This window comes from Ascidia mentula, chromosome 1 (genome assembly GCF_947561715.1).
Source record: "Ascidia mentula chromosome 1, kaAscMent1.1, whole genome shotgun sequence".
Taxonomy (NCBI): Eukaryota; Metazoa; Chordata; class Ascidiacea; order Phlebobranchia; family Ascidiidae; genus Ascidia; species Ascidia mentula.
In genome coordinates, this window is record NC_138566.1 from 1,963,283 (window position 1) to 1,984,768 (window position 21,486).

Here is a 21,486-nt window from a genome sequence, read left to right on the forward strand (position 1 = left end):
GGATTAGTGCTGACTGTCAGCACCATATCACTGAAATAGTGCGACTTCGGTCGCCTCTCACGCCACAAGAATTCGTCAAGGTACGTCGGAATATAGTACCTATGTACACCATTTAATTGGCGTTAAGCCGCCGACCACAGGCTGTCTATATTGAGTTAGTGTGGACGCCTTGTGACGTAACATACTGCACAGAGTGATCAATTGTTCTGTGAATATATCCTATGTCCACAAGTGCAAAAACACATGTTTAAAAAAACTACATTTACTGGTCACTAAGTGAAGTTACTTCCTAAATTGTTATAGGCCCGCCACTCGTCGGACCAAATTTCTGTGCCGGGCAAAATATGTCGGCGAAAGGTTACTTGGCTCCTCGAAGGAACCGATTCATAGCGCCCTCTATAACAGGCCTGGACACCGGTCGCGCTCGTGTCAAAACTGGAGGCGGATGTGTTTTAACTGGTTTCTGCGGTCGTGCGAGACTTGTAGATAGTTTTTGGTGTGTTATTGCTCAGATAATCACATTAAATAGTTTTCGCTGTGTTATTGATAGGTTAATGCGTATAAAACGTAGGAATGTATTAAATTTACGCTTATTTTGAGTTAGTGAGCGTTTACGAGACTCGTCCAGCAAGGTCAAAAAGTTGTGTTTGTGTATACTGAGGTCCCTGTTGGGCTTTTGGAAGTTGGTGCTAAGTTTGTTTATATTATTTATTGTAAAACAGGTCAGATAGGCTACCTATTTAAGTGCCTCAGATGTTGAACCCTGAATATAAACAACATACGTCAACGTTCATCTGCTACAAATAAAATCTTTGTTTTAATACTCTTGTTGTATCCGATTTCATAACTAAAACCTACTGCAGAAGGCATGGCAAAAACAACAACGCTGCATGATAAATTTGCCGATCGGTTACTTAGGGGTCCAATAGTTTTGCCAAAACCAACAGAAGCCTCTCCAACTGAACGCTGATAAAAAACGCTAATCTCGAAGTCAATCGATCAGTTTAATTCAGATGCATTCAACTTTAGAGTAACATGTACGTCTTAAATCGGTTCGTTTATGTCGGAGTTGCCTTAAAAGAAATACTTTTGAACTTTAGTTCCGGTTGAGAGCAATATATGCACAAAGTAAGACGGGGTTCACAAAAATAATATCATTAATCCGTAAAATATGAAAGTATATTTCATTTTGCAAACTTATTTTTAATATTTGTGCTGAGTTCGCTAAGTCCCCTTTGTCGCGTAATCGCAGCAATTATCTCTTTGTTTCTGCCTCGTCCTTGATATCTCCCTATATATTCGCCACTCTTTCCACAAAAAAACAGATCATTGTTTCGGTCTCACAGATCGCAATGTGATCTCACAGATCTTGGTCTCACAGGTTAGTTCATATCATCTCTGTTTCGGTCTCAGACCGAACTTAGTACAAGAACAGAGACCATCGGTGATGGGTCCTGCATCCATCGTCGTGTCAGAATGATATTTCTAAACAGTGTTGATTTCGGGTTTTCAGCAATGGAAGCGCTCAAAGCAACAGCAATCCGCGGACTCTTCAGAAGGAATAACGTTATAATGAAAGGAATTCGGAACACGATGAGACATGCTAAGTGTAAGCAATTTCAAAGGGTGTTTAAATACATGACTACGACAATAAAAGTTTCGAGGTTGAGGCATATTTAGGAGGTTGAAATTAAACACAATCACCTTGCACTCACCACCGCCGTAGATCATATTAATTGCTCTCATCCGTCGTAACCCACATCATTTGCATTCAAGTTTTTCTTGCACGAAGTTTAAAATCTTTCTTAACTTGTTGAGATACAAATCTACTCTGTAAGACTTTCAAGAGTCGTCAAATGCGTTGTGTTGTGGTTTAAACCAAATTGGAATCCCGGTTAGCTATAAAGCGTGTGTTCAAGTACAGACCAAACGTAAATTGTGTTACGGTTTTAACACAATTGTCATTTTGGCAGAATGCAAATATGTTGTTTCTAGTGATGTGTTGCGCCGGATCCGGGTACCCGGACCCGGCCGGATATTGACCAATTTTTCAATACCCGGACCCGGCCGGATAATACACTTTATATAACCGGATAGTTGGGAAAGCATTTTTGTCCTAAAAGCGGACAAACATTTTGCAAATTACTCGTTTTTGGGACCCAGTCTGTTATACTCGCCGTTGTAAGATTTTTCTGTTATTTGTTATTAAGGTTTTTCGTGATGTGTTATACCATATTAATAAATGCTCACGTTTATTTGTTCCACTCATGACAGGCTAACCTTAACATAGCATTCTGTTTGGCAATCAAACATTTTTGCCATAGTACACGAATCGGTGTTAACAAACTGCCGGATCCAAATTATCCGGCCGGATTTGATTAATAACTATCCGGATCCGGCCGGGCCGGATAATTTGGAACTGGGAACATCACAAGTTGTTTCTTAATCTTAATTTCGAAAGAAACGACAAAAAATCTTTTCAGAAGATTAATACAAACATCTGCCAATTCCAAGTTTTCCATTAGAAAGACTTCAAACACCCTCGATAATTAGCATGCCAAAATACTTTCCACCCCTTATAATTTTTTTGAAATCTCGATCTGTGAAAAATCTAGTGCTGATTGACGAAAAGTAATCAAAATCGGTATAAATCCCAGGTTTCCCATTAGAATGACAATGTTACAGCACCACCATTTCACTGAAGATGAAACGTTTTTAACAATAAAGATAAATGCTAATACCTTGTATTTTTCTGTGTTTTAATTACCCCAAAATTGGTGCTGCGTTTGTGCACTGGAAGGTAGTTAAAGGATTTAATGCCCACTGTCTAAATTTATGATTTACAAATATATTCATGTTCTCATTGATGCATATTTTTGTAAACTGAAAAGTCTGGTCATCACATCCCAGTGCAATGTGTTTGGATTCTACGCCAGACGTTATCTGTGAGGAAATCACATTTACATGTGTGCTTGACAACCCCCCCAGCAAAACATGTAAAATCACAAGCAAATTTGATGAACAATTTGTACAGACTTTAAAATTTTAATTTTTAATTGCTTTTCTGTAATCAGCATTGGAATCTTGACAGATCCAGAGATGTTAAGGAAATTATAGGGAACAGAAAGTATTTTGGCATGCAGTTGAAAAAAAAAAACATATTTGGATTCCGATAGAATGACAATAGTGTGTTAATGAATTTGTGTTCCAGTTGTATGAAAAGTGAAGTTAATGCAAAAACTTTACTAAATCGCAATGTTTTTCACATGTTAATCATTGGCTAGTTTTTATTGTACAGATTATTGGTGAATTTTCGCAAAAGTGTGCGGAGAATTTATTATCACATATTCCCAATCTGGCTTGTGTTGCAGGTTGTCAAGAAACTGGTAGCAAATAATCAAGCAGTCGATAACCACAACGAAATGGTGGAGTTACATAAAGTGAAGTTTGCAAGAATTTTAGACAATATTTAAGTAAATTCTAGACAATATTTAAGTAAACCTAACATGGCTGGTTTAAAAACATTTAAAGTATTGGTAAAAATCATAAGACTACATGCTGCACTATCGAAATAACCTCAAACATCCCTTCGGGGCTCCAAAACAGTTACAAGACATCTAATTCTGAATGCATTGTGTAACTTCACTTAATTGCAAATGGAGGGACACTTTTCTGTGATTCATTTTTTGCAAAACAAATTTACACTTTTTTAGCCAAAGTAATATCCACCAGGGGCTAAAATGCACTGGGGAAGAGGTTAAGGTAGTTGTCTTGAATATAATTTTGACCAGAATTTCTAGATAAGATGTGGGACTAACAGAAAATCACAAATGGAGTGTTCTTTCTGTGATTGAATTTTCCGCAAAATCCAATTAATATTTCAGCAGGTTATGAATCAGATTTTTAACAGCACCCTCTACCAATCAACTGCCTGACTAAAAACCACAGTAAAACTGCCCCAAACACGCTGAAAATGCCCTGGCAACAGTCTGTGCATCTATGCTCATTCAACCAAAACACTGACACTCATGCATTATACTCTGTTACACAGGAGAAGGGAATTTCACGACCAACAAACTCTTTTCCAAAGAAATACAGAGATGCGACCGTTAGGCCGAATCCTGGCATTAAAGGTTATTCAATTTTTATCAAAACAGTTGTATTTTTTACCCAAAGTGTTTTTTATCATTTTAACCAACGACACTGTTAACCACCACATTTATTGCAGAACTGAGGCATTGTGGCAAACTCAATATCCACTTAAAAACTGATCTTATTCAGAAATTGGCAACAGCTTGTTCAAATAGACAGCACAGCGTCCAGAATAATGTGAAGTACTGATGATGTTCCACAAGGTAGTGCTGTTGGTCCACTGTTGTTTCTTCTTTATAAATGATTTACCACAATCAGCCTTCACTAAACATACATTTGTTTGCTGTCGAAACAGCACTAATTACAACCCAGGCAACATAGCAGCTGTGCACAAAAATAAGAGCAAATAACTTTTCAATGCCTGCTAAAATCTGTGGATGTAGAGCTTGTCGCATTTTGTTGGAAAATTCAGCTCTGATTCAAAACAATTAGTTCACATAAATAGTCGCATTCTTCACATCAAATGCTGTTGTTCGCTACGCAGATTTGAAGTTGTAAAATTTAGATGGAATATCTCATTACCATATATCACCTTGCTCTGTAGCCCACTGAACACTGAGTATTGCTCACCACGATGCCATGGCCCTGGTTGAGAATCCTTGTATTCAAAACCTTTACTTTCATTTACTTTATTCTTGGATTTATTCAAAATGGTGAAGCCATGTTAATTTTTTTTCGTCCAAGTTCTGTTGCGATTCAGAAAAAGACTTTTTGGAAACCTGGAGGAGATCAAAAATGAAGAAAACCTTTATACAAGAACCATGTAACTGTGTTACACCAAAACATTCTCATTCACATGCCACTGTGATATGATTTGATTGTTTTTAGACCACATGTCAGTGTCTTGAAGTTTTATTTTAAACCTCTAGCAAGAAGAAAGGTGGCACGTAACAAAGCAACCAGTAATGAAGGTCAAATTTGGGGATAATTGAGCGGGCATACTTTGTGTTAAGCCTACCTCTAGTTTACGTATTGAAGTCAAATTATTTAATCAAGTGCCCCCAGGGGGATACAAAGGTATCTATGTTATACTGTAGTTGGACGTTATGGCAACATTATTTTAGCTGCATAAGTGTAAATGTGCACCGATGTTAACTATGTGTACTGTTTATATTAATTCCAGATAATCGCGTATTTTGGTTAATCGCATCAATAAGCTTGGCAAATTAGATGTGTGGTTGACCACATTGTGTGATGGAAAGGTTAAAATTAAACACCTGCATTAAAATGTTAAAATTTGACCATCATTATACTCATACAACATTTGCTGAAAACAAATATTTAAAATTAAGTTAATATATAGAACCTAATGTTTAATTATTTGCAGACATGTTTGGAACAACCACTGCTGTTTTTGGTGGCACTGTGATATTATCCCCTAAAATAACTTTGTACAATTAAGTCAACCATAAACATAAAGCACAAAATTCCACCCCATTTTAAATGATTCATGTTGTGTTTTTACAAATTATCAAGTGTTGGTTATTTCAATTTGAGTCTGAAATGTACATTGTCATTAAAACAGCAGCTAGCTTGGAGAAACTTTGTGACTTTTTTACTGTGGTGTGAAAAAGGAAGTTGTAAGTTAATGTTTAACCAGCATGTAGGTTTGTGGCAGTTGCCCATATTTGCTTACCTCGGCCACACCTTGCTATTTAGTTCCTGCATTGGGAAGAGAGTGAAGTTAGTTATTTTTCGTGGTTACGCATTTTTGGACAAAGTAAAAGAACAAAATTCAAACAGTTTAATGATTATTTTCTGGGAGAACAAATGTAATCCAGCAAAACTATATGATGGCAGTTTTCTCACATACTGCTAATCCAGAAGAACTTCACATAGTAAGTATCACCTGTTTTATGTTTATATAATATTCTAATGCAATATTGTTTTGTCAGTTGAGAGAATTCAAAACTGAAAACATATTTTGTGATGTCGAAAAATGTGAAGTTGGCCAAGGTAGTTTTGGTAAAATTTTCATTGGAAAACATAAAAAACATGGATTTTTTGCTGTGAAATTCTTTAAAATTGCTGATGGAGAACAGGAGCAATTGATGCTGGAGAATGCGTAAGTTATGTGGCCCAGTTTAACTGTCCATAAAAAATATCCACATGTATTTTTAGGTTTAACCAAGAATACGACGTGTTACTGCGTATTCGCCATGACAACATATCAATTGTTCATGGGTATACCAAATGGCCGGGAGCAATTGGGATTGTAATGCAATTCTATGGAGGGGGTAATTTAGAAGTCTTACTCCTGCAAAAACGCATTGAACTTGGATCGTGTTTGATTCTTCGTATGACAACTGAAATAACATCAGCAGTTGCATACATTCATAATTGCGGGCTTGATAAGCGTGTAGTCCATGGTGATCTTAAGCCTGGAAACATATTTATCACAATAGACATGCGTTGCGTAGTTGGTGACTTTGGATGTGCGCGGCTTGTAAACTTTACTCAGGCAGCAACACATATTCAAGGTCAACAAAAACCACAGCCATTGACATTGTATTATGCGGCACCAGAAAAAGTATTTAAAGGCGCTGAACCTAAAAAGGAACAAGATGCATACAGTTGTGGTGTAATTTATTATGTGATGCTGGCACGCAAGCAGCCATATCCCTCAACTGATATTTTTTGGTTCAATATTCAAAATGGTGGTCGTCCAAACCTTCAAGGTATTAGAGAAATACAGGATAAAACCAATGATGCAAGCAACAGAGAAATAGTTGATGTGATGGAAAGTGCGATGATCAGATGTTGGGATCAAGATCCAAATCAACGTCCAGACATGGTTGACATTCGGGATGAATTCCAACAACTTCTTTCCAAACAAGATCCCAGAGTAACTTTGCAGCAAGCATTAAATGCTGCAACGAACATGCATTTTGTGGATCCAACAGCAACCCACAATCCAACTGTTTCACTCAGCCAGTTTTCAACACAGACATGGAAATTTCATGGTAGCTTTTTGTTTGTCAGTTTCATGATTTCAAGTTTGTTTTGTATCATACTTCCACAATAGTGTTTATGTACAATGGAACTTATATATTTACATACTTTATATCTCTTGTTTGTGTATTTGTTGAGGATTTTTGTTTGTAGATGTTGGGCCTGAAATTAACCGACCACTTGATGGCAACATTCATCCAGTTGAACAAGCACAACAATCCCCACATGCAAGCTACCTGGCCGAAAGCATAAACATTGCGCTTATAGAGTTAGCTGCAGGAATTGAAAAGAGCATTTTAATTTCGAAAAGTATTCAAAGTTATTTTTGATAAGATTATGAGAAATCTTTCCAAGCCAACGTTTGTTCCACCCTGACAAAGGTCATTGTTTTTGAAAGCAGAATAAAGCCTATATCACCCATACATACATACAACAAAACACTTGGGATTGCAAATGTTGCTGATTTGCTACTTCCCAAACAACTTTGATGTAAACTATATTGTTTTCAGATGAATTAGCAATTGCTGAAGTTGCCCAGATGCAAATACACCAGATACAACCAAGTGCATCGCAAAATAGAGGTTTTGTAACCAAACATGGAATATTCTATCAACTAATGCTAATAACTGCTCTTTATGTTATTATGAATTGGAATATAACAAGTTACCATAAACTAAAACGTAATAATAATTTTATCATTGAATAAATAATGCCTAAATGCAATGCATTTAACTGCATTTTCGCTTATCTTAGATCCAAACAGAAGATCTGCAAGACATGTTACACCCCAAAATCCACCCATTGAAAGAAACCTTCCAGTGGATGATGACTTGCCCAACCCATCACCAGGAAGAAGTGGAATAGGTAATTTTGTTTTGGAAGTAATCCTACTGTTTCCATTGTACATGATTTTTCTGCTAAAAAAGTTTTGAGACTGTATAACCTCACTATAAAAGAGTAAGTTATTTTTAGGTGTTGAATTTGAAGCTTCAAAATGATCGAAAACACCTTCATAAAACAGTAGTGTATACATTTAGGTGTTAACCTTGAAATTGATCCACCACTCGAGGGCAACATTCAGCCTAGTGAAAGAGAACAGCAATCACCGCAAGTGCAAGGCAAGTGTTTGGGTACAGACTTGTGTTTCTGTATTTCTTTTATTCACAAAATCTAAATACAAACACAGCAAATAGAAGATCTACAAGTCATTCTACACCTGAAGTCCCACCCAGTGGAAGAAATATTTCAGTACATCATGACTTGCCCAACCCATCCACAAGGAGAAGTAAAAAGGATAATTTGTACTTTTTGGTAATCTGATATGGTTAGCATTGAGCATAGCAGCGTGACAGAATCAATACCAACATGTGAAGTAATTTGCAACAAAAATGTTGGTTTGATGTTTGTGTATGACACCTGTAAGAAGACCCCATATTGCAGCTACTTCACATGCCTTATGAAATGATTGTCATAAGTAGATTTAATATATCATTTAAATGGATCTTGTGCTTCATTTATTTTTGTTGTATGAAAACAGATAATCATGCCTTGATAACAACTTTCTGAAAACGTACTTAATTAAAGTTATAAATGGCTTTAACAATTGAACTTTGTACAAATTATATTTGTATAAATGTCTAGTCATTGATGAAGTTCATTGCAAGTTATAATATTGTACAATTTACCACCAGAAAAAGTGAAACCTGTTACCAACCCTCTGACACCACCCAGTGACCGTAACCTGAGAGTAGATCATTCCACACCCCACTCATCACATCAACAACCAGGTAAAATAAAACAGGTGATAACGTAACAAACAAAACATGTGATATGTAAGATAAAAATGTAATGAAAAAATACAATGTCAAATTTAAGTATCTGCTTTTTGAACATTGACATATCAAAAATTTTCTGTTAAGTATTTCTGCAATGGTGAAAGTAGGATATTTCAGTGTTCAGATCAATATTCATGTGTGGTGCACTAGCTACTCACTATTCACAAACCTATCAGGACATTTTGTTCCAATGAATTTTCTGTTGCAGGGGACTAACTTGTTATTTGAACCATTTTCCTAACTTGATTTTCCTATTTAAAATTGTTATGAAACAGCCATGGCATTGCACAGATTGAGAACAGTCAGCCAAGCTGGATCAGCCATTTTCCCGACAAGTCGGAGCGAGATCTGAAAAATCAAGCTCCCGGTGAGGTTTGAACTCACGACCCTGGGCTAACTAGGCCCAACGCTCCACCAACTGAGCTAGCTCGGTGGTTTCACAGGGTATATCGTGGCCAAGGTACAATGGTGTGCAGGGCACAATTTGGCAGGCGATTTTCGCATGCGTAGAGGATCTCCACCACCGTAATCAGACAACGCAGAAGTAATACCATGCTTTGAAGGCAGGGTCGCCCCACTATAAAGGGCCTGCGCAGTGGGGCGATCCTGCCTTGCTATGCGAAAGCATGGTATTACTTCTGCGTTGTTCTATATAGTTTTTTTTTTTTTTCATGGTATGATATTTAGAAATTTCATGGTATGATATTTTGTCAGTTTCATGAATTCAAGTTTGTTTTGTATCATACTTCCACAATAGTGTTTATGTACAATGGAACTTATATATTGATATGCATGCTTTATATCTCTTGTTTGTGTAATATTTGTTGAGGATTTTTGTTTCTAGATATTGGGCCTGAAATTAACCAACCACTTGATGGCAACATTCATCCAGTTGAACAAGCACAACAATCCCCACAAGTACAAGGTAAGCAATTTATGTTGCAAAATATTTATCCAAGTGTGTGGGCGTCAGAGGCTGTGATCCTTTTTCAATGCAAGCTACCTGGCCGAAAGCATAAAAATTGCGCTTACAGAATTAGCTGCAGGAATTTGGTGCCCAACGGATGACGGTGATTGTTTCTTTTAAAGTATAGTCACCACAAAGTGGAAGTCTTTGCTTGACCGTTTGGTCTTCAAAGTTCGCCTTATAGTCACACCAGCTGCACTGATGAGACCTTTCAGGTCGAAACAGTGGCCATCTGTCTGCAGCTTATACACGAAACATTTTATTTCGAAAAGTATTCAAAGATTATGAGAAATCTTTCCAAGCCAACGTTTGTTCCACCCTGACTAAGGTCATTGTTTTTGAAAGCAGAATAAAGCCTATATCACCCACACATACATACATACAACATTATACTTGGGATTGCAAATGTTGCTGAATTGCTACTTCCCAAACAACTTTGATGTAAACTATATTGTTTTCAGATGAATTAGCAATTGCTGAAGTTGCCCAGATGCAAATACACCAGATACAACCCAGTACATCGCAAAATAGAGGTTTTGTAACGAAACATGAAATATTCTATCAAATAATGCTAATAACTGCTCTTTATGTTATTATGAATTGGAATGTAACAAGTTACTATGAACTAAAACATAATAATAATTTTCTGATTGAATAAATAATGCCTAAATGCAATGCATTTAAGTGGATATATTTGTCTACAGGTGCAAACAGAAGATCTGCAAGACATGATACACCCCAAAATCCACCCATTGAAAGAAACCTTCCAGTGGATCATGACTTGCCGAACCCATCACCAGGAAGAAGTGGAAGAGGTAATTTTGTCTTGGAAGTAATCCTACTGTTTCCATTGTACATGATTTATCTGCTAAAAAAGTTTTGAAACTGCATATCCTTGCTATAAAGAGTAAGTTATTTTTAGGTGTTGAAGCTTTAAAATGATCGAAAACACTTTCTTAAAACAGTAGTGTACACATTTAGGTGTGAGGCATGAAATTATTCCACCACTCGAGAACAACATTCAGCCTAGTGAAAGAGAACAGCAATCACTACAAGTACAAGGCAAGTGTTTGGGTACAGACTTGTGTTTCTGTATTTCTTTTTATTCACAAAATCTAAATACAAATAGAAGCAAATAGAAGATCTACAAGTCATTCAACACCTGAAGTCCCACCCAGTGGTAGAAATCATCCAGTACATCAAGACTTGCCCAACCCATCCACAAGGAGAAGTAAAAAGGGTATATAATTTGTACTTTTTGATAATCTGACATGGTTAGCATTGAGCATAGCAGCGTGACAGAATCAATACCAACATGTGAAGTAATTTGCAACAAAAATGTTGGTTTGGTGTTTGTGTATGACAGCTGTAAGAATACCCCATATTGCAGCTACTTCACAAGTCTTATGAAATGATTGTCATAAGTAAATTTAATATGTCAATTAAATGGATCTTTTGCTTCATTTATTTTTGTTGCATGAAAACAGATAATCATGCCTTGATAACAACTTTCTGAAAACGTACTTAATTAAAGTTATAAATGGCTTTAACAATTGAACTTTGTACAAATTATATATGTATAAATGTCTAGTCATTGATGAAGTTCATTGCAAGTTATAATATTGTACAATTTACCACCAGAAAAAGTGAAACCTGTTACCAACCCTCTGACACCACCCAGTGACCGTAACCTGAGAGTAGATCATTCCACACCCCACTCATCACATCAACAACCAGGTAAAATAAAACAGGTGATAACGTAACAAACAAAACATGTGATATGTAAGATAAAAATGTAATGAAAAAATACAATGTCAAATTTAAGTATCTGCTTTTTAAACATTGACATATCAAAAATTTCCTGTTAAGTATTTCTGCAATGGTGAAAGTAGGATATTTAAATGTTCAGATCAATATTCATGTGTGGTGCACTAGCTACTCACTATTCACAAACCTATCAGGACATTTTGTTCCAATGAATTTTCTGTTGCAGGGGACTAACTTGTTATTTGAACCATTTTCCCAACTTGATTTTCCTATTTAAAATTGTTATGAAACAGCCATGGCATTGCAATGCACAGATTGAGAACAGTCAGCCAAGCTAGATCAGCCATTTTTCCGACAAGTCGGAGCGAGATCTGAAAAATCAAGCTCCCGGTGAGGTTTGAACTCACGACCCTGGGCTAACTAGGTTGGGCACCAAACGGATGACGGTGATTGTTTCTTTTAAAGTATAGTCACCACAAAGTGGAAGTCTTTGCTTGGCCGTTTGGTCTGCAAAGTTCGCCTTATAGTCACACCAGCTGCACTGATGAGACCTTTTAGGTCGAAACAGTGGCCATCTGTCTGCAGCTTATACATGAAACATTTTATTTCGAAAAGTATTCAAAGATTATGAGAAATCTTTCCAAGCCAACGTTTGTTCCACCCTGACTAAGGTCATTGTTTTTGAAAGCAGAATAAAGCCTATATCACCCACACATACATACAACATTACACTTGGGATTGCAAATGTTGCTGATTTGCTACTTCCCAAACAAGTTTGATGTAAACTATATTGTTTTCAGATGAATTAGCAATTGCTGAAGTTGCCCAGATGCAAATACACCAGATACAACCAAGTGCATCGCAAAAAAGAGGTTTGGTAACCAAACATGAAATATTCTATCAAATAATGCTAATAACTGCTCTTTATGTTATTATGAATTGGAATGTAACAAGTTACTATGAACTAAAACATAATAATAATTTTCTGATTGAATAAATAATGCCTAAATGCAATGCATTTAACTGGATATATTTGTCTACAGGTGCAAACAGAAGATCTGCAAGACATGTTACACCCCAAAATCCACCCATTGAAAGAAACCTTCCAGTGGATGATGACTTGCCCAACCCATCACCAGGAAGAAGTGGAAGAGGTAATTTTGTCTTGGAAGTAATCCTACTGTTTCCATTGTACATGATTTATCTGCTAAAAAAGTTTTGAGACTGCATATCCTTGCTATAAAGAGTAAGTTATTTTTAGGTGTTGAAGCTTTAAAATGATCGAAAACACCTTCTTAAAACAGTAGTGTACACATTTAGGTGTGAGGCCTGAAATTATTCCACCACTCAAGAACAACATTCAGCCTAGTGAGAGAGAACAACAATCACTGCAAGTACAAGGCAAGTGTTTGGATACAGACTTGTGTTTCTGTATTTCTTTTTATTCACAAAATCTAAATACAAATATAGCAAATAGAAGATCTACAAGTCATTCTACACCTGAAGTCCCACCAAGTGGTAGAAATCATCCAGTACATCATGACTTGCCCAACCTATCTACAAGGAGAAGTAAAAAGGGTATATAATTTGTACTTTTTGATAATCTGACATGGTTAGCATTGAGCATAGCAGCGTGACAGAATCAATACCAACATGTGAAGTAATTTGCTACAAAATGTTGGTTTGATGTTTGTGTATGACACCTGTAAGAATACCCCATATTGCAGCTACTTCACAAGTCTTATGAAATGATTGTCATAAGTAGATTTAATATATCAATTAAATGGATCTTGTGCTTCATTCATTTTTGTTGCATGAAAACAGATAATCATGCCTTGATAACAAATTTCTGAAAACGTACTTAATTAAAGTTATAAATGGCTTTAACAATTGAACTTTGCACAAATTATATATGTATAAATGTCTAGTCATTGATGAAGTTCATTGCAAGTTATAATACTGTACAATTTCACACCAGAAAAAGTGAAACCTGTTACCAACCCTCTGACACCACCCAGTGACCGTAACCTGAGAGTAGATCATTCCACACCCCACTCATCCCATCAACAACCAGGTAAAATAAAACAGGTGATAACGTAACAAACAAAACATGTGATATGTAAGATAAAAATGTAATGAAAAAATCTGCTTTTTGAACATTGAAATATCAAAAATTTCCTGTTAAGTATTTCTGCAATGGTGAAAGTAGGATATTTAAATGTTCAGATCAATATTCATGTGTGGTGCACTAGCTACTCACTATTCACAAACCTATCAGGACATTTTGTTCCAATGAATTTTCTGTTGCAGGGGACTAACTTGTTATTTGAACCATTTTCCCAACTTGATTTTCCTATTTAAAATTGTTATGAAACAGCCATGGCATTGCAATGCACAGATTGAGAACAGTCAGCCAAGCTGGATCAGCCATTTTCCCGACAAGTCGGAGCGAGATCTGAAAAATCAAGCTCCCGGTGAGGTTTGAACTCACGACCCTGGGCTAACTAGGCCCAACGCTCTACCAACTGAGCTAGCTCGATGGTTTCACGGGGTATATCGTGGCCAAGGTACAATGGTGTGCAGGGCACAATTTGTCAGGCGACTTTCACATGCGTAGAGGATCTCCACCACCGTAATCAGACAACGCAGAAGTAATACCATGCTTTGAAGGCAGGGTCGCCCCACTATAAAGGGCCTGCGCAGTGGGGCGATCCTGCCTTGCTATGCGAAAGCATGGTATTGCTTCTGCGTTCTTCTATACAGTTTTTTTATTTTTTTATTTTTATTTAAAGACCCAAGGGGTAGGCAGTGCACTTAACTGTAGTGGTGTCTTTTTTATGAACATTCAAATTTTTAATATTAAAATTCATTGCAGGCTTGTCAGGATTTCTTCTCATTGGTGGAGAGAATTCAAAACGAGATTGTGTGAAATGGAATGTTGCCACAAAACAACATCAACATTTACCAGTTGGTTGCATTTTAATGTGTAAAATAGCTTCACGGTGCCTTAAAACTGTTCACACTATGCATTTCAACTTGTTTATTGCGCAAGCAAATCCATTTATTTGTGCTAAAATAACAGATTAATAAAATACAGTAAGCTTGGCAGCAACAGCAACATAATACAAGTAAATCTTTGTAAAATCACAAAAATGTTAGAGAAAAATTGTTGCATCACAATCAGGGGTGAGCTCAATTTTGATATTTCCTTTTGACAGTTTTAAATTTAAAGGAATAATCTTTGCAATTATATTGGCTGTCTGTTAAAAACTACTGTTAAATTATATTTGAACCACAATAAAAATATTAAACTGTGTTAACACTTGGGATATGAAATGTTTACAGAGTTTTACAATTTTCTTTGTAGAAACTGAACTCAGCAAGAACATTCTCAACTTCAGCCATAGTTGGAAACACAGTTTATGTAATGAGTGGAAGCGGTCCAACAAAAAGTTGTGAGATGATGAATTTGGAGAGAAGTGAACGCTGGATAAAATTTGCTGATTTGTGTGAAGTTCGACAGTCTGCTGCATCGGCTGTTATTAGAAGTCAGGTTTATGATTGAACATAACAATTAATAAAAATCAAATATCTTTGGAACCAATATGTTAATGTTTTATGACACCTAAATTACATTTTGCGACCCCATATGTTCATTGAACAGAATAAAATCTGTGCACTTAGGTATGTTGAGGGAGAAATTTTATGCTTGGATTCGTTTATAACAATGTCACCATATTCAAATTGTAAAAGACCGTTTAAGAAATCATAGTGTGTATAAACAGATTTATATGAAGAAAATTAATGGGTAAATTATGTACTAAGCAGTTTGAGTAAAATACACAGATTACTTACTTGAATTCTACTGTATTTTATCTTGTGGGTGGTACTTTGTTATGCTACAGAAATATTTGTTAATGGCAATAGCAAAAGTTGCATAGGAACCAAGTTTTATTGCTACCCAATCTATTTCATTGACAATTCCATGTTGTAGAGAAACTTTACCTTTCCGGTGGTCTTGGTGGAGCTCACAAACCATTTTCATCCTACTTGATTTATACCATAGATGTAGACAGATGGATAATTGGTGTCAACATGTTGCAACCAAGATGTGCACATGGAATGTGTTCAATTGACAGTAAGAATATGTTTGAAAACTCCTAAAACTTATGGAGAAGGCTTTCCCTTTTCTTGACAATGCAAGGCAACAATGTAAAATTCGGTTTAAACTTTACACACCCCACAATACTCACTCACTTATTCCTCACAAACATTCCATGGACTCGCAAAACTGTTTACTTATTGATGACGTCATATGCACGTTTTAATTTCGTTTCGTGTAAAATGAACAAAAAAAAATTTTTCTTTAATTAAACCGATGTTTAAAATAATTATTTTCGTGCTTACTGAGTTCGTGAATATCAACCATGATATTATTTAGTTTTTATTTACATCTTGATATTAAAACTGTCCGTTATTTCTACGTTAAAACGTAGTGCTTAACTCAATGATTGTTACGTAACATTACCACATAATCGTAATATGACGTCACAATAAATATTAACACAAACGATTTGGAAATTTCTTCAGATGTTTTGTTTTCTGTGGGTGGAGATGGTGGCGGACAACGCTTACAATCATGTGAATTCCGTGATGTTCGTGTTGGAACCTCCACAAGAATCGCTTCCCTCAATGAAGCAAGATGTGATTTAACATGTGAAGAAATTAAAGGGAAGATCTATGCAATTGGTTAGTTATCAGAAGCTACATATTAACTAAAACTACTAGTTTTTGAAACTGTTTCTTATTTCCTGGATTCTATCTATTAATGTGAGGTAACTTCAGTCGATTCCATAATATTTTGAATGATTTTTTTTCTTGCTATTCTTGTAGTTTGTTTATTCTTGACAAATAGGTTTTGAATTAACTCAAATTACTGGTTTAGTTTTAAACCAAAAACCATCAAAATATCTTCAGTGTAACATTTACAACAGTAATTAATATTACTTAATTCACACATGATGTAATTAAAGTTACATGAACAAATATTTCACTTAAATATAAAACAGAAGCCAAGGAAATTCCTGGACAAAGTTTTACTTTAAATCTGACAGGAGGTGGTGGTCGTGGCTTCCCCCTTGGAACAGTTGAAGAATACGAACCTAGAGTCAACAAATGGAAATATGTTTCTCCTCTCCTAGAACCTCGTTTCCGTCACTCTACTTGTGTTATTGATGGGAGGATTTATGTTGTGGGTGGATCGGGGTGAGGTTTACGTTTGAATGTTTGTCCTAGTGATTGTAACGTCACTATAGGGTTTGTTTCTCATAATTTAAGGTGTTTAATGCGATAATATATGTAAGTGTGTGATTTGCGCACAACCGACTGACCTTGCTAATGATATTAAGTAAAAGTAAATTTTGTGTCCCAATATCAGCAATAAAAATATACAGAACACGTGTGTTGTTGTCAGTTGCGTGTGTAAAATTTCCTGATTTTTAACCAAACTCACAGTAATTTTGGTTGTATTTTGGAGTTACAGCAATCCCTCCCCGACATCAGTTGAAGTTTACGATCCAACCTCAGATGTCTGGACACATGCTTTTAATCTTGACAAACCAGTTTATGATGCGACTGTTGTTGCTGTTTAATATGTGTTTATTTTGTGCTGAACAAAAATTACATGTTTTGCTAACATTTCAATCCCAGCCTGGCCAACACCCCAGTAATGTAGGTCAGTGGTGTGCAACCTGAGGTTATAAGGTTGACGAAAATGATCTGTGCAAGAAATATCTGTATTTCAAAACTTTATACAATGGCTTGTAGCTAATGGAGGTGAAAGATATTTTTGAGCTCTGCATTTATAAGTGATTATGGGCATAGTTAATATGCCAACATCTAGCATAGTTTGGTAAGTGTGTAAAAGATGAAAGGGTAGGCATAGGGTTGACTCTTCGCTTGCAAGACCACATATGTTGTTACGTTTACACGGTTAATGGTTTAATAAGAGATAATTTTGGTCAGATTTAAGAGACGGTCATTCCACAAAGATATTCGGTGCAAGAATAATGCGGTCCAAGGAAAATAAACCAACTTTTTTGCTCCCTGACAAAGGAAAACCTTAAAAAAATGTTTTGTGCATCACGCCTGCGTTCTGTTGTCTAGTGTTCTTCTGTTTATACCAAAACAGTTATTAATGCATCACAATGGTGTAGCTGCAAAATATGTGTATCACTAGCGCTGTTTTAGTGACGCCCAAAAAGGTATTTGCTTGGAGTATTCTCGTTTACGTTGTCATAACAACAACGCTGCTCGCAAATTTGCTGATCGATCACTTCTGGTTCCGATAATTCTTCCATAACAACACAATCCTTTCCAACTGCGGTTAAACAAACTTTAAAATAACATGTGCGTTATAAATCGGTTAGTTAATATTGCAGTTGCCTTAAAAGAAAGTTTGTAAACCTTGTGATCGCTTTAAGGCTGTTTAAGGAGCATGTATTACACTGCGATTTTTTATAACTGCAAAAGAGTAGTAACTTTTGACAAACAAGGAACCACACTGAAACAGAACATGTGAGCAGTAGCACACAGCTAGCAAACACAAATGTAGGGTGCATAAAACTCAGGCCATGACTAACTTCATTACCAGAAAAGTATGTATATAATAAATGTTGACCGAATGACCAAGATTACTTGAAAGTCGTGGAAACGCACGGTCAAATATATGCCCTTGCGCGCTCCAGCCCTATGGAAATACTCGAGCAATAATCGGCCGCAGTGGGCTCACAATTGCCATTGTGACCAAAAGTCCACTTGGCTTATTGCCGAAGAAATAAATACACGAACTCTCCTTCTCTCCCGCGGTGAACATAGGGTTCGGAACCAACAACATGTTTGCAATGAAAGGTGACAATCCAATGGAGGCATAAGTGGAATTGTTGACTTATGAAAGTTCTTGTCCGTTTGGTGCACATTCCTGTACCTATTCGCCAACGTATGCAGAAATACTGTAAATTATTATGCATTCTTTTTACTTATACGCCATGTTGTGTTGCAAATCCTTCACACTGGATTATTGCCTTGACCAAGAAGCCAAGTTTCATTGCAACGCTTAATATGGAATGGAAGAAGTGGATCTTCAGCTTATTGAGGGTTACTTATAGTACGATAGGATTCATCTCTCCGTTGAACATCACATATGTTTAACATCTGTTTTAAGTATTTTGCAGGTTGGTCGCTGGGTTCTTTGTGGCCTATTTGGCTTGAACATCAAGTCATCCGTGCTGGTGCGACTGGGAGCAGTTTTAGCTGACCAAACACAGAGGCGCCTAAAGTCTACAGCCTCAGAGCAGTGTTTCTCAAACTTTTTCCAATCACGTACCGCTCATTTGTTTTTAATGCACTGCGTACCACCGTATTACTATACCATAACTGTTATGACATAACACCAATGAATAACAATTTAGCCAATATCACCACGTGAAATTGTTGCACAGTTGAATACACGATGTCAGAATTACTTTAACAGTGCAACAATTTCACGTTGATACTATTGCGTCACAAATGCACAATAAAGAAAACCGACATCATGTATTTGCAGCGGTTTTGGCTTCTGCAAAGTGCGGTAAATTGTATAGAGTAGACTAAATCGCGTACCACTTGAAAAGCTCTCGCGTACCACTAGTGGTACGCGTGGATATCGAGTTAGAAAGCAATAGAATCGCAGCCCAAGCCAACCTAAAATATGAACGCTCGCTTTGCCCGAGAGGTCATCACAAGGATTTACGCGAGGATTGAGTGTATGTGGCTGTACCTGAAGGCAAATACTTTACAGTCCTAATCAAAAATTTGCAGTAAACATTACATGTACATACAATGTGCTAGTGTTGTAATGATAATGAGAAGTAGTGATATGGCCATTAACAAGTTTAGTAGAAATGAAAATCCAAGGTGCGAAGACCGTGTGGCAGATGTGGTCACTCTGGTCATGAGGAATTAAGTTGCCTTTTCAAAAGTGCCCCGTGTTACAAGTGTGGAATAATAGGTCCCATTGCATCGACTTGTCGGAACCGAAGCAAGCGAAATTTAAACTACATGGCTTCCGAAGATCAACAGGTGCCATTAAAATGTTTTTTAGATTCCATTGGTGCTATAGAACATGATAATTTAGTGATTTGAAAACTTATTCAAACGAGAGAATCATTCCTCTGGGGTTTTTGCGAGTTGAGGTGGAATACCAATCTACCCGTTAATACTTGAACCTTTATATTATGGAAATAAATGGTTCGACTTTGTTTGGTCGTGAGTGACTGCGTGCCTTTTGTAAATCTGGAAGTCATGAAGTTTTTAGTTGTTTGAAGTTTAATGTAACAAACTGTCCGCTGGTCACCGAGTTTCCAGAGGTGTTTGATGACAAATTAGGAACATCAAAAGAATTAAAATGAAAATTGTATCCCAAATCTAACGCAAAACCTGTTTTCTGTAAGGCCAGATCACTTCCATACTCCATAAAGCAAAAAGTTGAAACTGAATTAGAGAGGCCATGACATCTGAAGGAATATTGGAGTCCGTTCCTTACAGTGAGTGGGCAACCCCTGTCGTACCCGTGTTAAAAAAGGATGGTTCAGTAAGATTGTGCGGAGATTTTAAAGTAAGCTTAAAATTCAATCTTAAACATAGAGCAATATCCCTTGCCTCAAGTAACTGATATTTTTGCCACGTTGGCTGGACCACATTGGCTCGTTCAAACCGTCAAGAGAGGTTTACAGTCAATGTCAAACGATACCGGAGACATCAAAAGCAAACTATCAAGATTTTTGCTGTCCTACCGCAATGCTCCTCATGCAGTGTTAAGAGAGTCCCCTGCCAAGCTGTTCCTCAAGTGCAATCTGAGAACCCGCCTGGATCTTATTCAACCCGCGGGAGAGGGAAGGGTCGAGAAGTGCACAGAAAAGCACATCGACAATCACCACGGGCAACGGCCACGAACATTTGAAGTTGGTCAAAAAGTGGCAACTCTTGATTATCGCGCTCGTAGTAAGCGTTGGGCAGTTGGAGTCATTGAAAAAGTTCTCAGGCCACTGACCTATCTTGTTCTTGTAAACTGTAAATTTCCTTGGAAGGGTCACATTAATCAGATAATCGATATGTCAGGAAATACCGTTCGTGATATTGTACAATGTAATTCGCCGTGTTTCGACGATTTTGTTTTTGATAACCGTTCCAACCTTTCGAACGACACTCATGCTCGTTATCCTACGAGAACTCGACATCCGCCATCCAGATATGGATGTGAGAATTAGGATTTGTTTGTAGGGAGGAGTGTTATATATTGTGTTTGTGATCCACGTGTGCTCGCTGAAGCGTAACGACCGCTTTATAAGTACTCCTATATGCCCGAGAGGTCATTACAAGGATGTACGCGAGGATTGCGTGTAAGTGGCTATTACTCAAGGCGAATACTTTACACAATCTACCAACGGACAAGATTAATCTTGCTGAACCATGAAACACTTGTTAGAATGGGGGGTTATGTATCCGACGTCATATTTCTCATATATCATGTTGTGTTTTTGTGGCATCAACTGCATTTTTTTATTGACGTCGGTTAATAATCACGCTTTAAACCCGTGTTAACTCATTTACGGAACATAGGTATTGCAAACGCCTTTACTGACAAAATACATTCAAAAACAACGGTGGTTGGTATTAATTTCTCGAATCAAAGCAGAATAATACACCGTTTAGCAATCAAATAAAAACAACTTCCACCACAAAAATAAACCATAGTACTTTCGTACATAAAGTGAG

The 21,486-nt window shown here is 36.8% G+C and overlaps 3 protein-coding genes and 1 long non-coding RNA gene across 7 annotated transcripts in view; all 4 read left to right on the plus strand.

Moving 5' to 3' along the window:
- Nucleotides 1-17,324, plus strand: part of LOC145917768 (uncharacterized) — a 31,956-nt gene extending 14,632 nt beyond the window's left edge. Inside the window, exons 11-23 of the mRNA XM_083003045.1 lie at nt 10,888-10,968; nt 11,036-11,146; nt 11,548-11,643; nt 12,474-12,545; nt 12,717-12,827; nt 12,994-13,251; nt 13,652-13,747; nt 14,549-14,640; nt 15,041-15,221; nt 15,668-15,811; nt 16,264-16,422; nt 16,788-16,938; nt 17,216-17,324. Of these exons, the coding sequence (XP_082859171.1) occupies nt 10,888-10,968; nt 11,036-11,146; nt 11,548-11,643; nt 12,474-12,545; nt 12,717-12,827; nt 12,994-13,251; nt 13,652-13,747; nt 14,549-14,640; nt 15,041-15,221; nt 15,668-15,811; nt 16,264-16,422; nt 16,788-16,938; nt 17,216-17,324 (1,661 nt within the window). The remainder of the gene's footprint in view (nt 1-10,887; nt 10,969-11,035; nt 11,147-11,547; nt 11,644-12,473; nt 12,546-12,716; nt 12,828-12,993; nt 13,252-13,651; nt 13,748-14,548; nt 14,641-15,040; nt 15,222-15,667; nt 15,812-16,263; nt 16,423-16,787; nt 16,939-17,215) is intronic.
- On the plus strand, nt 1,801-5,794 carry LOC145905607 (uncharacterized). Of its 4 annotated transcripts, XR_014402761.1 has the most exons (4): nt 1,801-1,931; nt 3,372-3,440; nt 4,052-4,133; nt 4,229-5,794. It is a non-coding gene; the product is annotated as an uncharacterized LOC145905607 (long non-coding RNA). The 4 variants fall into 4 exon arrangements; XR_014402762.1 differs by having other exon boundaries at nt 1,805-4,133; nt 4,229-4,355; nt 4,837-5,794; XR_014402763.1 differs by having other exon boundaries at nt 1,805-4,133; nt 4,229-4,355; nt 4,853-5,794.
- On the plus strand, nt 5,932-7,433 carry LOC145912088 (receptor-interacting serine/threonine-protein kinase 1-like). Its single transcript, XM_082999513.1, has 4 exons — nt 5,932-5,990; nt 6,048-6,217; nt 6,274-7,115; nt 7,258-7,433. Exons 1-4 carry the CDS (start codon nt 5,943-5,945, stop codon nt 7,431-7,433), a joined length of 1,236 nt encoding a protein of 411 aa, XP_082855639.1. The 5' UTR covers nt 5,932-5,942.
- On the plus strand, nt 7,630-9,378 carry LOC145905570 (uncharacterized). The gene is made up of 5 exons (XM_082992813.1): nt 7,630-7,685; nt 7,858-7,968; nt 8,142-8,228; nt 8,802-8,891; nt 9,215-9,378. The coding sequence occupies exons 1-5, from the start codon at nt 7,643-7,645 to the stop codon at nt 9,289-9,291; spliced, it is 408 nt and encodes a 135-aa protein (XP_082848939.1). The 5' UTR covers nt 7,630-7,642; the 3' UTR covers nt 9,292-9,378.
- Nucleotides 17,325-21,486: the final 4,162 nt, after the last annotated feature.

Excerpts from the sequence above, each read along its gene's own strand:
- LOC145912088 (XM_082999513.1), top strand. The coding sequence starts at position 5,943 with ATGATGGCAGTTTTCTCACATACTGCTAATCCAGAAGAACTTCACATA. Across the intron at positions 5,991-6,047 it reads ATCCAGAAGAACTTCACATA|TTGAGAGAATTCAAAACTGA; the intron begins GTAAGTATCACC and ends TTGTTTTGTCAG. Across the intron at positions 6,218-6,273 it reads CAATTGATGCTGGAGAATGC|GTTTAACCAAGAATACGACG; the intron begins GTAAGTTATGTG and ends ATGTATTTTTAG.
- LOC145905570 (XM_082992813.1), top strand. The coding sequence starts at position 7,643 with ATGCAAATACACCAGATACAACCAAGTGCATCGCAAAATAGAG. Across the intron at positions 7,686-7,857 it reads AAGTGCATCGCAAAATAGAG|ATCCAAACAGAAGATCTGCA; the intron begins GTTTTGTAACCA and ends CGCTTATCTTAG. Across the intron at positions 8,892-9,214 it reads CTCATCACATCAACAACCAG|CCATGGCATTGCACAGATTG; the intron begins GTAAAATAAAAC and ends GTTATGAAACAG.